Below are 15319 nucleotides of genomic sequence, written 5' to 3' on the forward strand. Positions count from 1 at the left end.
GGATAATCCAACAACGATATCATCTTTAGAGAATGATTTGCCTAGAAGGGTAGACTAAATCGCTTCTGAATCTATAAGCCGATGTTCAGTCTCTCAAACACCCAAACATATCCACTAGTAATTAACCTAAGCAATTCCATTGTGTGAAAAAGAATGTTTCTTCCTGCCATTATGGCTCTAGGGGAGAGCTTAGTTCAGAGTATGAGTGGAGTGACTCTCAAAGATGGAGAATTCATTACTCCCTGAAGACCAGGGATGCCATTTGTCTGTCCCATTTCTTTAATATTTGCTGAGGGTCCACAATGTGTTAAGCTTTGTACAGAACAGACATCAAGACTTCAGCTTGTTAGATTTGTTTGAAAGATATTTACAATATTCAGGGACAATAGCTGACCTAATCAGGGTTCAGGGATTCAGCATAATCATAGTACTGAATTTTAGAGCATGAAGGATCTTGAAGGTCACTGACCTCACTTTTAACTCAAATAGGATATTATGGGTCCAGGGAAATGAGCCTTGGCCTTGAAGTCTGACTAACCTGGGATCAAGTCCAAGCTCTGCCACTATGTGCTATGTATTCTTGGGCAGCTTACCATGTGCTATAGACTGAATGTTTGTGTCCCCACAAGATTCATATGTTGAAGCCTTAGTCCCCAGAGATGGGGCCTTTGAGAGGAAATTAGGACATGAGGGTGGAGCCTTCATGATGAGACTAATGCCCTTATAAGAACAGACAAAAGAGGGATGATCTCTTTCTCTACTATGCGAAGATACAGCAAGAAGGCGGCCATTTGCAAACCAGAAAGAGGGCTCTCACCAGGACCCAACCATATGGGCATCCTGACCTTGGATTACCAGCCTCCAAAACTGTGAGAATTCAATGTTTGTTGTTTAAGCCACACGGTCTATAGTATTTCGTTACGGCAGCCTGAGCAGACTAAGACAACATCCTTTCTGAAACTAAATGTTTCTCATCTGTACGAATGAGAGGTCCCTATAAAGTTGTGAAGATCGGAATATGTGTAAAGAATTTTTCACTGCCTTACTTCCAGTCCATGTGGTTATTAGCATAGATGAGGAAACTGAGGCTCAGAGAGGTTAAGTGACTTACCAAAGATCAAACAGCTAGTTGCTATTCCCTGCCCCCATCCCACCAATGCCCACAGCCCTAACTGTCCAAAACATCCTATATGGCCCGTTACCAAGCTGTGCTCTCCTTCTCAGCCTTCCTTTTGCCATCTTCTTCATCAAAGTCAACGTGGCCTTGACTTGCTGTTCCTTTCTTATTCGAAAAGCAGTCTGTTAAGCTAACCCCTGTGAACATGCCAGAGAACCATGGTGTGGTGGCAAAGTGATGGATTTGAAGAAGTCTTGGGATCTAGGTTGTCACCACCTTCCTCTGTGGCCTTGGGAAGTCACTTCTCCCATGGGATTTCAATTTACCTCAGGGCACTTCTAATTCTGACACCCTGTGTCTCTCTGACTTAAAGTGTTACCTCTGCAGTAGTATCTGTGTTTAATAAACTCCTGGAGCTAGTCAGACCATCACTTCAAAGGCAAACATCTCCAATAGGTTCACTTCATGTACCATGAAAGAGACCCAGGGATTTTTTTTCTTTTTCTATTTTTTATATAGGAAACTCTTTTCTTGCAACTTGCAAACTACAATAGAGGAATAGCTGCCTGCACCAACTCTGTGTAAAGATGGTCACGGGGAGAGAACCCTAAAGAGGGATAGTCCAGTATTTTAGGGTCTGCCAATCAGCAGAACAGCTGTCAGTCTGTAGGACGTACAAACTGCATAACCCTTAAGGGTCAGTTAAAAGTGAGAGTCAGAGCCCTTAACCTTTATAAAGAGAATAAAAAACAAAAACAGAGAACTCATTGCGTTGACTGTAAAGGCAACTCATGTCAGCAGCAATCTTCTAGGGATAATTTCTGCAGTTGTTTTGAAAGGTATCTTTATTTAAATGAGTTTTCCTGAACTCTGAAACACTTCCTGAGGAGAAAAAATCCCCATCCCTGTTTGCATTCTTTTGGAACAAAAACATTCAATGGATCCAATTCTGGTTGAAGATCAAACAGAACAAAATCAGGAAGATTTTTTAAATAGAGGGCGGCGTATATTTTCAGTCAAATGTAAAACTTCCTTTTCTAGAGACACATTTCATTTCACTGCTGCATTGATTTCCTCTTTTCTGCTACCCTTCTATTATTCTCTGTGAGAATGTGACATAGTTAAGGGCCAATTGGGACAATTATGATTGATGGGTAGCACCTGCTGGGGATATATGTACCTGATAAGGATGGGAATCAAAAGCAGCCTGGATTCCTAGTTTCCTGAGAAAAGACACACTATCATTTTCTCTACAGGTAAAGGAAAAAGAGCAAGCCTTGAGAAGGACCTCTATCATCACCAAAGTAAAGCTTGACATGACAATTTTCTTGAGGAAAAATATGTGTACAGCAAGTCCGTTGGTCACAGATCACTGAACACTTGCAGAATTCTTTTTTTTTTTTTTTTTTTTTGCGGTACACGGGCCTCTCACTGTTGTGACCTCTCCCGTTGTGGAGCACAGGCTCTGGACGCGCAGGCTCCGCGGCATGTGGGATCCTCCCAGACTGGGGCACGAACCCGTGTCCCCTGCATCAGCAGGCGAACTCTCAACCACTGCGCCACCAGGGAAGCCCACAGAATTCTTATAATACCCCACCTTGTCACACTCTCTATACCTACATATATAGTCTGCTTTATTTTAACTCATAGCACTTATCACTTCCTCACATAATATTAAAATAAACAACTTTCTGCCTCCCTTACTAGAATATAAATCCTAAGAAGTCAAAAACTTGATTTGTTTTGTTCACTGCTGTATCCCCAGCGCCTGGTACACTGCCTGGCCCACCATCAGAGGTCAATAAAGATTAGTTGAATGAATGAATGAATAGTAAAATTTAGGCTCATAGCCACTTGGGTAGCATTTACAGCTCAATGCTGTACTATGATCATACAAATTATTTGTAAACTCATAGCTTCAGTTTTGGAGCACTAATAGAAAGTTTGGTTACTTGGATCGGAAAATGTCCATACCCTTTGACCAAAGAGTTCTATTGCTAAGATTTAGCCTAAATACAAAGATTTATGTACAAAGTTGAAAGATGTTCATGGCAGTCTTATTTATAACAGAGAAAAACTGGAAATTATTTACTTATTTATTAATAATTATAATACTTATTAATAATTTGACATTTATAATTTAATGTCAACAGGATAATGGCTAATAAAATTGTGGTATATTGTCAAGACAGAATATTATGTAGGCATTAAAAATCTTTTATAGGGCTTCCCTGGTGGCACAGTGGTTGAGAGTCCGCCTGTCGGTTCAGGGGACACGGGTTCGTGCCCCGGTCCGGGAATATCCCATATGCCGCGGAGCGGCTGGGCCCATGAGCCATGGCCGCTGAGCCTGCGCGTCTGGAGCCTGTGCTCCGCAACGGGAGAGGCCACAACAGTGAGAGGCCCGTGTACCAAAAAAAAAAAAAAAAAAAAAAATGTTTTATAAAGAGTTTCAAACCATATATGTAAAGGCTTATGATAAGCTGTTAGGTGAAAAGAGTAAAATGACAGTTGAATATACAGTATGATATCAACAAAGGGACATGCCAAAGTTTAAATAATGCCAAAGGGTATTATGGAAAAAATTTTTCTTGCATATCTAGGCATTTTTTTCTCCTTTCTGAAATTTTCTTCTCCTTCTGAACTTTCTAGTTCATCTATGGATGATCAGGTCATAATTCGATAAAAGACAGGGACACAGCAAAAAAATAAAAATTATCTTGTGGCTTATTGATAAGCTTTTTTCTGGTGTATGTAAGTATTGGGTTGGCCAAAAAGTGCCTTCAGTTTTTAAGTAAAAATAGACACATTTTTCGTTTTCACCAAGAACTTTATTGAACAATGTAATCACCCTTTCATTCCACCACCTTCTGCATTTTTCAGGTAACTTCATAATTCCATCTTCCCCCCAATTTTTATCTTTTTGAGCAAAAAACTGTTCCAGGTGCCTTTTACAGTCTTCCAGGAAATTGAAAATTTTTCCATTAAGAGAATTTTGTAAAGACCGAAATAAATGGAAATCTGAAGGTGCAATGTCTGGTGAATATGGCGGATGAATCAGAACTTCCCAGCCAAGCTGTAACGGTTTTTGCCTGGTCATCAAAGAAACATGCGGTCTTGGGTTATCCTGATGGCAGATTATGCATTTTCTGTTGACAATTCTGGATGCTTTTCATTGAGTGCTGCTTTCAGTTGATCTAATTGGGAGCAGTACTTGTTGGAATAAATGGTTTGGTTTTCCAGAAGGAGCTCATAATAGAGGACTCCCTTCCAGTCCCACCATATACACAACATCACCTTCCTTGGATGAAAACCCTCCTCTGTGTGGTTGGTGGTGGTTCATCTTGCTTGCCCCACAATCTCTCCCATTCCTCATTATTGTGCAGTATCCACTTTTCATCATCCATCACAATTTGTTTTAAAAATGGAACGTTTTCATTAAGTTTAAATAGATAATCACATGCGGAAATATGGTCAAGGTTATTTTTGCTTAACTTACGTGGAACCCAAACATCAAAGTGATGAACATAACAAAGCTGATGCAAATGATTTTCAACACTTGATTTGGATATTTTGAGTATGTTGGCTATCTCCCATGTGGTATAACGTTGATTGTTCTAAATTAATGTCTCGATTTGATCGCTATCAACTCAACTGGTCTACCCCCCAACCGTGGAGCATTGTCCAGTGAGAAATCTCCAGCATGAAACTTCGCAAACCACTTTTGACATGCTCTATCAGTCACAGCACCTTCTCCATACACTGCACAGATCTTTTTTTGCGTTTCAGTTGCGTTTTTACCTTTCTTGAAATAATAAAGCATAATATGCTGAAAATGTTACTTTTTTTCTTCCATCTTCAAAATTAAAATGGCTACACAAAAATTCACCAATTTTGATGTTTTTTTAAAAATGCATGCTGATATGACAGCTGTCACAATACAATCTAACAAAATTGTTTCAAATGAAGTTAAAGACAACTGAGTGCTACTAGAGCCACCTTACAGAAAAAACAAAATGAACTTTTTGATCAACCCAATAAAATTATTAATCACATGCAATTAAAATGTACAATTAGGGATTTCCTTGGTGGCGCGGTGGTTAAAAATTCGCCTGCCAATGCAGGGGACCCGGGTTCCAGCCCGGGTCTGGGAAGATGCCACATGCCACGGAGCAGTTAAGCCTGTGTGCCACAACTACTGAGCCCCCAAGCCACAACTACTGAAGTCTGCATGCCTAGAGCCTGTGCTCCACAACAAGAGAAGCCACCACAATGAGAGGCCTGTGCACAGCAACGAAGAGTATCCCCCGCTCACCGCAACTAGAGAAAGCCCACGCGCAGCAACGAAGACCCAATATAATCAAAAATAAATAAATAAATTTCAAAATGTTAAAAAAATGTAGTTAGATGATGCTATGAAGTAAAAATAATTTTATAAAAATTTTTCTTGTCAATGCTATCTTGCAAGAAAAATTGTTTTGCAAATAAAAATGTTTAGTTTTAATTCACGTTGAAAGTTTCACGCCAAAAATGCATAGGTAAGGCTGACAATTTCTAATGAGTTAGAGAAAACAGAAAATGGCTTTAAAAGATGCTGCAGTTTTTCTTCTGTTTTCAGATTTTTTTTCCTCTTCTTCCTTTAAGTTGGTAAATTAAATGAGGTCTTATCATGGAAAGCGAGTCTAAAAGAGAAAATTAGCCTTGGACTTCCTTTTTTTTTTTTTTTTTTTTTTTTTTTTTGCGGTAGGCGGGGCTCTCACTGTTGTGGAGCACAGGCTCCGAACGCGCAGGCTCAGCGGCCATGGCTCACGGACCCAGCCGCTCCACGGCATGTGGGATCTTCCCAGACCGGGGCACGAACCCGCGTCCCCTGCATTGGCAGGCAGACTCTCAACCACTACACCACCAGGGAAGCCCCTTGGACTTCCTTTTGAATCTCATCTTGTACCTCCAGTTTTTGAGTGCTAATGCTTGTCAAAGTACATACCTCACTCTCTTTAACCCTTTAGGCCAAGACAAGAAAGGAGACCAGCTTGTGATGGAAGCACAAAGCCAACCAGGAAGGCACTGTATACTCTTCAAGAAGTAGGCTTCTTCCCCCACTAGACGTGACAAGTCAAAGTCGAAACTGCTGCTAGAGATCACTTAGTGGTTTTCAAAGTATGTATTTTTAAGCCTGGAACACTTTGTTCAAAAACAACATAATTTGATGTTAAAGAGGTAAAACAGTTAACACAGCTGCTGTGGGTGAGAAGCCTAAGGCCCCACCTACTGGGAGCTTCTGCTTTTCTCCTTTACCTGGGGGCATCAGGGTGAGTGTCATAGGGGATGTGGAAGCTCCTTTATAACAATGACCTGGTCTAATCTCCTCTATATACAGGTAGGGGGGAAGGAGACTTGATGGGGCACTGATATCTTCACTGTCACACTTGTTACCTGATTAAAATAGTTCAGCTGACTTACCTGTAAAATAATCACAGCTTTCTAACAAGAAGATTAAGAATATATTGATATGTTCGGAAAACACTAAAGAATGTAACAATATAACAAAATGACTAAGAGAAGCAAGACCCCACATTTGACATTAAAATGTTATCACCCAAACCTAACCTTTCTACACTGAAGGAAATTTTACAAAAGAGGTATGACTTGAGAAATAGGATTTTCTTTTATTTTTTTTCTTTAATTTAGAAAAAGTCTCTAGAATACAGAAAAGTATAGAGAATAATTAAAAACTCTACCATGGACACATGTTAAACTTTTGTCTTCTTTGAGATATATATGTATCTGTGGCTCATAAACTCAAGAGAGTGAACTACAAAAGTTCAGTAGCTTTAAATCAGGAGGATCTCCATGAGGATGAATTATATTGTACTGTGAGGTCCTAATGTTAGATAACACAGAAAATATATAATAGGTATATATGATATATATATACATATGATGCAAAGAAGACAAAAATGCATATATTTACATTTTTAATAGTTTAAAACTATAGTACATTTTATATATTTATAGTTATTTATAACATACATTTTAAATATATTCATATATTTATATGTGTGTTTAAATGAAAGAAACAAAACATTAGGTACAATTGAAGTCCTCTCTATATTTCTTTTTAACTCATTCCTCTCCCTCCACCACCCAGAAGCAAACACACTCATGAATTTAACCTGGACTCTCACGTCCCATAGACATAGTTGTTAAAATAATAAAAAGATTTATTTGTTAAGAGAGGCAGTTTTAGCAACTTGAAACCTTTGAACTAGATTCCTAAAAATAAAGGCCTAGGATTTTTTTTGGATTTCTTGAAATAACTACTACAAACACTACTATGGTTTATTATTTTATTCCTTGGATCCTTACGCAGAACTTCATTGACTCAAACTTATTCAACAAGATGTACTTGGTTAAATGATCTAGAAGACACAGGAAAGGCTGTTAAATTCAGAGTCATGAGAGCAAAGGTGACAACTACTGTCCTGATACTGAAGGAAACAAACAAAAAAAGACACCGGAAACTGGATATATGCATATATAATATTGAATAGAGAAAATGTTAAAATTATATTAGGGAGGCAGAAATACATCTTTTAGAAAGATTTCCATCAAAAATTATTGAGATTTAAAAAAAATGTCTAATGCTTTGGGGCTCTGACAGTCATGCAGTTCATTCTGGCTGTGTCACTTACTAGTTGGATGACCTTCACCTCCCTGTATGCAGGTCCTCCCAGTATAATGGGAATAATAATAGTACCTACTACATAGAGATGTTGTTAAAATGAAGTGAGATGTTCCCTGTAAAGTGTTAGGAACATGCATGTTAGTTGCTGGTAGTAATAGTAGTAGTAGTAGTAATATCTGGAAAACCAGTCCATGAGGAAGAGTTCATAACCTGGTATGTGGAGGGGGCACAAATTCTGGAGCCTCTGCACCTCTTTACCAGCTGTGTGGGCTTGGGGACAATGACAGTACAAAGGTTCTAGGGCTGCTGTGAGCATTCAGTGGGTATGGAAGATGCTTAGTGCCATGTTCTAAGAACATGCTCAATCAGCATAAGCTGTTAGAAATATTCTAGATAGTATTCTTAAAGCACATCCTGATTTTATTTATTTATTTATTATTAGTTTTTTACATCTTTATTGGAGTATAATTGCTTTACAATGGTGTGTTAGTTTCTGCTTTATAACAAAGTGAATCAGTTATACATATGTTCCCATATCTCTTCCCTCTTGCGTCTCCCTCCCTCCCACCCTCCCTATCCCACCCCTCTAGGTGGTCACAAAGCACCGAGCTGATCTCCCTGTGCTATGCGGCTGCTTCCCACTAGCTATTTTACGTTTGGTAGTGTATATATGTCCATGCCACTCTCTCACTTTGTCACAGCTTACCCTTCCCCCTCCCCATATCCTCAAGTCCATTCTCTAGTAGGTCTGTGTCTTTATTCTTGTCTTACCCCTAGGTTCTTCATGACATTTTTTTTTCTTAGATTCCATAATTATGTGTTAGCATACGGTATTTGTCTTTCTCTTTCTGACTTACTTCACTCTGTATGATAGACTCTAGGTCCATCCACCTCACTACAAATAACTCAATTTCATTTCTTTTTATGGCTGAGTAATATTCCATTGTATATATGTGCCACATCTTCTTTATCCATTCATCCGATGATGGACACTTAGGTTGCTTCCATCTCCTGGCTATTGTAAATAGAACTGCAATGAACATTTTGGTACATTTCTCCAAAGAAGATATACAGATTGCCAACAAACACATGAAAGAATGCTCAACATCATTAATCATTAGAGAAATGCAAATCAAAACTACAATGAGATATCATCTCACACCGGTCAGAATGGCCATCATCAGAAAATCTAGAAACAATAAATGCTGGAGAGGGTGTGGAGAAAACGGAACACTGTTGCACTGCTGGTGGGAATGTGAATTGGTTGAGCCACTACGGAGAACAGTATGGAGGTTCCTTAAAAAACTACACATAGAACTACCATATGACCCAGCAATCCCGCTCCTGGGCATACGCGCTGAGAAAACCATAACGCATCCTAATTTTAAGGTGCAGGAGCAAGCTCACAATTACCTCACAGCAAGAAGTCAAGGAAAACTAGGGGATCGAATTGCACTGATTTGTTTATCCAGGAGCACTCTTCTGTCAGGTTCAGACGACTATATGCAGTCATTGCTATAAATACAGACCTGTCTGCTCTCAGCTCTGCAGGAGTATAAGGAGATCCAAAAGGTGGTCTCTTTTTCCTTGAAAAGGGGTGACTAAAGTCCCTATGAGATTCTTACTGATAAGATCACCAAGAGAGGGAGGCCTAGAAGATGCTCTTAAAAATAGACTAGTGCATTATGAAACAAGCACTTTATTGTTCCAAAGCACTTTCACACACATTATAGCCTCTAACCCTCACAGCCACCCTAGAGAAAGGAGGTATCATCCCCATTTCTCAGAGGAGGCAAGTGGGGTACAGAGAATTTAAGTGACTTGCTCAAAGTTCCCTTATTAGTAAGAGGAAAATCCAGCTCTTTCTTGCTCTGTTACTTACTAGTTGGGTGTTCAGAACTTTTATTACACATGCATGGCCTTACGGAATGCTCCTCACTGGCGTGTACTTGCCATTGTGGGAACTGACTTTTTGGTTACCTTATTTCTTTTAGTCAGCTTAACTCTAAATCCCACAGCCTTACCTATTACATCATAGATGTAGTATGCATGTGTGCACGTGTATAGACACACACGCACACCCCATGCACACATGTAAGTACATGCTGGAGGACAACTGAGTTTTGTTTTCCTGTTTTATTCTTTCTAAGTGTACTTTTAAAAGATGAAAATCTTAGGTAGAGGTTGAAGGCTGATGTGATTCAGAAAAATTTGAGTATGCTAAATCACTTTTTTGGACTGCAGTCTGAGAAATAATTCAGTCCCAACAGAGGGGGAAAAAAGGGTTTTCCACTTTAAATGAACCATGTTTTCTTTTCTGAAAACATGATTTAATTTCTTTTATAAAAGAAGAGCGAAAGAACTTTTTTGTCGTCTCCAGCTGTCAAACCTGCCTCCCGTACTTTTGCCCTGAAGCAAAAGGAAGGGACATCAGGTGACAAACCCCAAATTTCAACTAGTCACACAAATTACAGACCTTCCTATCATGACATCCTCTTGACTTTCTGCCTTTCCCCTACAGTGAAGAACAGACACAGTTTAAGTCAAAATGACTCTCATGGGCAATTTTACAAAGCAAATAGAAGGCACAGAGTCTCCCCCTCCCCCTCCGCCCACTTCCCCAGCTTCCCCCTCTGGGCCAGCCTGTTCCCTCTTTCCAGGCAGGCTGGAGCTAATAATCAGAAAGACCTTTCCCACCCCAGACAGTGATGCTCTGCTTGCCAAGGGCCCTGTTTGCTTTGAAGAAAGAGTTTGACAAAGTAAATATTTACAGAAACGACTATAATCAGATCCCTAGTCCCACTTCGAGGGGACAGGCAGAGAAGTATTTCCAAGAAAGGGTTTCTCCATGTGGCACCACACTGCCTGGTGGTGGGGACTGATCCAAGCTCTGTTCTGGGTTTATCATGAGTCCAGGCATATCACAGTCTTTCTCTTAGCCTTTTAACTTCCATGCTAGGAACTTTCCACAGAGTAATGAATAATTTCATTTACCGCTGAAGAGTCAATTCAGAAATGTACTAATTCGGGACCACGGGGAAGTCTTCAAATATTACTGCTTTTAGCAGTAGGGGAAAGCTTCATGAAGTCAACAGGGAAGAGATTAAAGGCAGGGTTAATTAGCACTCAGGAAATGTCATTATTTAAAATATATGTATTTTTGAGATAGACCACTTACTGGCTAAAACACAGTCATATTTATATTACCTGTAGATCTGTTACCTAGAAACTGTGGAACCTGAGAGCTCGAACACAGTGAGAATCAAAACAGGTGCGCCTGCCTGTTCCCATTATGCACATTAGCCCATGGCCTTCGCACAGCCTGTTAAACAGCTGAATCTGAAACAATCATGGTGCAGGCCAAACACTAGCCTGCAGGCCTGTCTGTCTTGGGATTTGGCCATTTACATTGATTTTTTTTTTTAACCCATGTGTTTCATGAAACACAAATATTTGCCATGACAACTGGGGTGTCACATGACATACTGCTACATAAAAAGCTTGGAAATCTCTTAAGGGGAAACAGCCCACCAGTGCTGCAAATACAGTGAAAACATCTTGAGGATGATGTGGGCATTAAAAGATGAAGGTCTGGAAAGAACAGGTAACAGTTTCCTATGCAGACATAGTAGGATTAATTTCTTCTGTGCCACTCTTCAATTTCTCTTTCTTTTTTTTTTTTTAAAATGGGAGCAGCTGTAAACGTGACCACATAGGGTAAGCCCAGAAAAAAGGAACTCTGCCAGCTGTCTCCTTCTGTGGTGAAAAGTTTCAATTATTACTAGTCTGTCTTGTGGCTCATAAACATAAGAAAGCAAGCTACAAAAGTCCAGCACCTTTAAACCAGGAGAATCTCCATAAGGATGAGCGTGTTGTACTGTGAGGTCCTAATGTTAAAGAATACAGATTTCCTTTCCCTTCCGCATTAAGGTATCTGTAGAAAATCGGGGAACTTGCTGTATTATCCTATGCTTAAAGATAAATGAAACCTCACAATAACATACCCTATGCAACACAAATTTGAATATAAAGCAATAGTTTTGTATTCTGGACTCCTGGGCCCTTGACCAGCTAGCAGTAGAGATTGCCTCAGTCATTTAGTTAATCTCGAAATAATGCAACATGATGGAATTTTTTAGATCCTACTGATATTGTCATGGTGGAGTTTACCTGCATAACAATCTTCCCTTTTAAAGTCAAATGCATTCCAGCAGCAGCTGAAATAGTATTTATTTCTATGTGAAAGGCACAACTCGATAACATGTGAGTATTACCAAAAATCTCACTGAGAATATTGTAGATCAGAACAATTTTCTTTCGTTAGTTAGGAATATGAATACCTTTGATCTTTGTTTCCTGAGAGAGGAATTCTTCACTTCCGCTGGAATCGATTGTGTTCTCTGGGGTGTAGCGAAAGGGGCTGTGGATGGAAGTGGTGCAATGTTACCTCTTCCAGAAAGAGAGACTTATTCATTGGGTTGATGCTACTGGGTTTGCACCTTGAAAGTCAGATGGCTCTGTCACCCATTCACTGTTCACTACCAGTCGTTCTTGTATCAATTCAATGAAACATTTGTGATAATTGACTTCAAAAGGAAAGCAAAGAGCTTGGAAGGGCAACAGTTCCATCAGAACATAAGGTCAGCTCCCCTTATGCAAATTTCCTAGAGGAAAAGGCAGATTTTAAAAGCAAGCAATTTAGAGAGTTATCTTTGTCTTATATGATGTTTCGCTATAAGATTTCTTTAAATAGCCGTATTCCCAAGTTCACTTAAAAGGTAAATAAATATAACTATATAAGATGGACTATTCTAATGTATAGTCATTTAAAAAGAAAATTCTAAAGAATTAAAATGGCTTCGGGTAAATAAAACAAGTGAAAAACACAAGTAAATATTATTTTTGAAATGAATTAAATCTATAAGCAGCAACTTTTGGAGAACACATCTAGTCCATGGCGGGTTAGCCTACATGCTAGACAATGCTTGGAAGAGAAATGGAATCTCTCCTGTTGCCTGGCAGCAAACCCAACTGCCCTTTACAGAAAAGCTCAAATTTGGCATTCTCAGGAGAGAAAAATCCTTACCCTACTCTAAGAAAGAGAAGAAATAATTTATTTAAATAGTTAATTCAGTCAAAGAAGTGAGGCTTCTTTCAACTCACTTCCTTACTCCACCCCTTTTCTGTCAGTTCTCTAACAACAATGTTAGGAAGAACTGACAGATATTCGTTAAATACAACACATCAGTATACGACTTAGAATTCCACTTTGAGGACTCAGTTCTCTCACATTGCCTCAAGTGGGCTGCAAGGAGTATCTTCAGCCATCTCTTTAAAAGTAGCAGGTAGTCCAGAGTCTTAGCACAAAAAAAATCACCTCCACAGAAGACATTTGTTGCATTGGACCAACCCCGTTTTACCATCTTCCTGGTTTCCCTGTCTTCCAGCGATCCTCCAGGACCGTGAGACTGCCCACCAACTTCCCTAAGGCTGGGCAATTGGCTATACAGTCAGTCCTCTGTATCCATGGATTCTGCATCCACGGATTCAACCAATTTCCATCTGCGGTTGGTTGAATCCACAGATGCAGAACCCGGGAATACAGAGGGCCAACTGTGCAATGCCATACTATAGGAGGGACTCGAGCATCCGCAGATTTGAGTATCCACTGGGGGTCCTGGGACCAATCCCCTGAGGATAGTGAGGGACAACTGTAGTGTGTGAAGACTCCATTTTCATCCTACAAGTTTTTGCCTTGACTTCTGTGCTGTCCTACCCCACTGTCCACTTGAACCTGGCTCTCCCACTTTGAAGGTCAGTTCACACTGTATACCCAGGCTACTGTGAGTCCACAGATTCACCCGTAAAGCCTGTTATTCCTATTATCTGCAAGCTCAGTACACTTTTTGTTTAACTTTCAGGTTCCTGCAGACAAATGAGATTTATGGTTAAATTCCCATGATGAAACAAAATAGCAGCTGAGAAGTGGGCATGATTTTTAAAGGAATTTATTAAAATTTCAGTAAAATTTGGTAGAATGAAGATCTAAAAGATTTGTAATTTCACATGGATAATCCAGTTAATGGTATCTCTAAAAAATTATTTTGAGGGTTTTCTTAGTTACCTGCAGAAATTCTATCATTAAATGTATAACTTCATGTAGCCTTGGATTTTATGGGACACATGCATTTGAAAAATGTGTCTGCATCCTAAGGCACTGCCTGTTTTGCTACTCAGTTTCCCTTCTGGAAAAATCTGTTGGATAAATTTTGCCAGTGTCAGTGTCAGGGAAAAAAATCTTCTCTTTCTGGAGAAATTTGTATGTTTCTGTGGTAGTTATTGGCATGTGCCTCCCAAGAAGCCATCCCCCCTTCTTGCTTGCTGATTTTAGAACCTCAATTTTTTCAGGGTAACAACATCCCCAGCTTCTAGGGTTTCCAGATTTAGCAAAAAAAAAAAATTTTTAAAGGGCACACAGTGAAATTTAAACTTTAGACAAGCAACAATGTTGTAGTATAAGTATGCCCCAGATATTAAATATATTTAATATCCATGAATGGATTAGACCAGAATTTCATGAATGCATTAGACCAAGCATAATTTATCATCCTAAGTATTTAGTATAAGTGTGTCCCAAATCCTAATCCTAATCCTATTCTTATCCCTGGACATTCACTTTCTCAGCCTTTCTTGTACCTAACAGTGGCCATGTGATCAGTGAGAAGTGAAGTCCATCCCGGGGCTTCTGGGCAGAGATTGGTGCCACTATTTTTCCCTCTTCCTGCCTGGAGTGTGTATGTTAAGGCCCACATCTGCAGGAGTCATCTTAGAGCTGTGAGTTAGCAAGCGTGAGGATGAAATGAAGCATGCTAAAGAAGGTAAAGCAGAGACTCGTTCTAACCCTGTGTATCAGCATCATCAGCACTAGAGTCCCTACTTCCTGATTCCTTATGAGATAAATGAACTCCTCATTGTTTAAGCCATGAGGTAGTTAGGGTTTCTGATATTTGCAGTCACATACATTCCTGACTGGTACCCCTCCCTCCCCCTCCTTATTCTCTCTATTCTGTGCTCTGTCTTACTGCATATGCAAGGGCCTCAGGAACAATGTTCAATAGTGATGGCAGTAATAATGATGGCAGTAGTGGTCATCCCTCAACTGCCTCTGCTTTTAATGAGGAAATAGAATATTTCTAAAGTTTCCCTACTAAGAACATTGTTTTCTGTGGGGTTTTGGTTGAAGACAATAATCAGGTTCAGAAAAGTCTCTTCTACTTCTACTGTGCCCAGAAGTTTTTTCTTGTTATTAATGTAGAATTGTATTGTATGATTTTTAAATTTTAGTTATGTATTGAGACGATCACAGGGTTTTTTCTTTTTTAATCTGTTAATGTGGTGAATTGTATTGTTACATGTTTCTAATGTTGAATCTTCCTCACATTCTTCCTTGATCATGATGAATGTAAAAAACATACTGCTAACTTTTATTTAGAATGTTTACCTTTATGTTCCTG

At 39.4% G+C, this 15319-nt stretch overlaps 1 protein-coding gene across 5 annotated transcripts in view; it reads right to left on the minus strand.

The window, feature by feature from the left end:
* Positions 1 to 15319, minus strand: part of IQCH (IQ motif containing H) — a 213853-nt gene that overhangs the window by 105257 nt on the left and 93277 nt on the right. For all 5 annotated transcript variants that reach the window (XM_032623387.1, XM_032623391.1, XM_032623390.1 and 2 more), the window contains 2 exons: positions 12146 to 12225; positions 10282 to 10320 (listed from right to left, as the gene is read on the minus strand). In XM_032623387.1, coding sequence (XP_032479278.1) covers positions 10282 to 10320; positions 12146 to 12225 — 119 coding nt within the window. The remainder of the gene's footprint in view (positions 1 to 10281; positions 10321 to 12145; positions 12226 to 15319) is intronic.

Source organism: Phocoena sinus, chromosome 2 (assembly GCF_008692025.1).
Source record: "Phocoena sinus isolate mPhoSin1 chromosome 2, mPhoSin1.pri, whole genome shotgun sequence".
NCBI classification, from domain to species: domain Eukaryota; kingdom Metazoa; phylum Chordata; class Mammalia; order Artiodactyla; family Phocoenidae; genus Phocoena; species Phocoena sinus.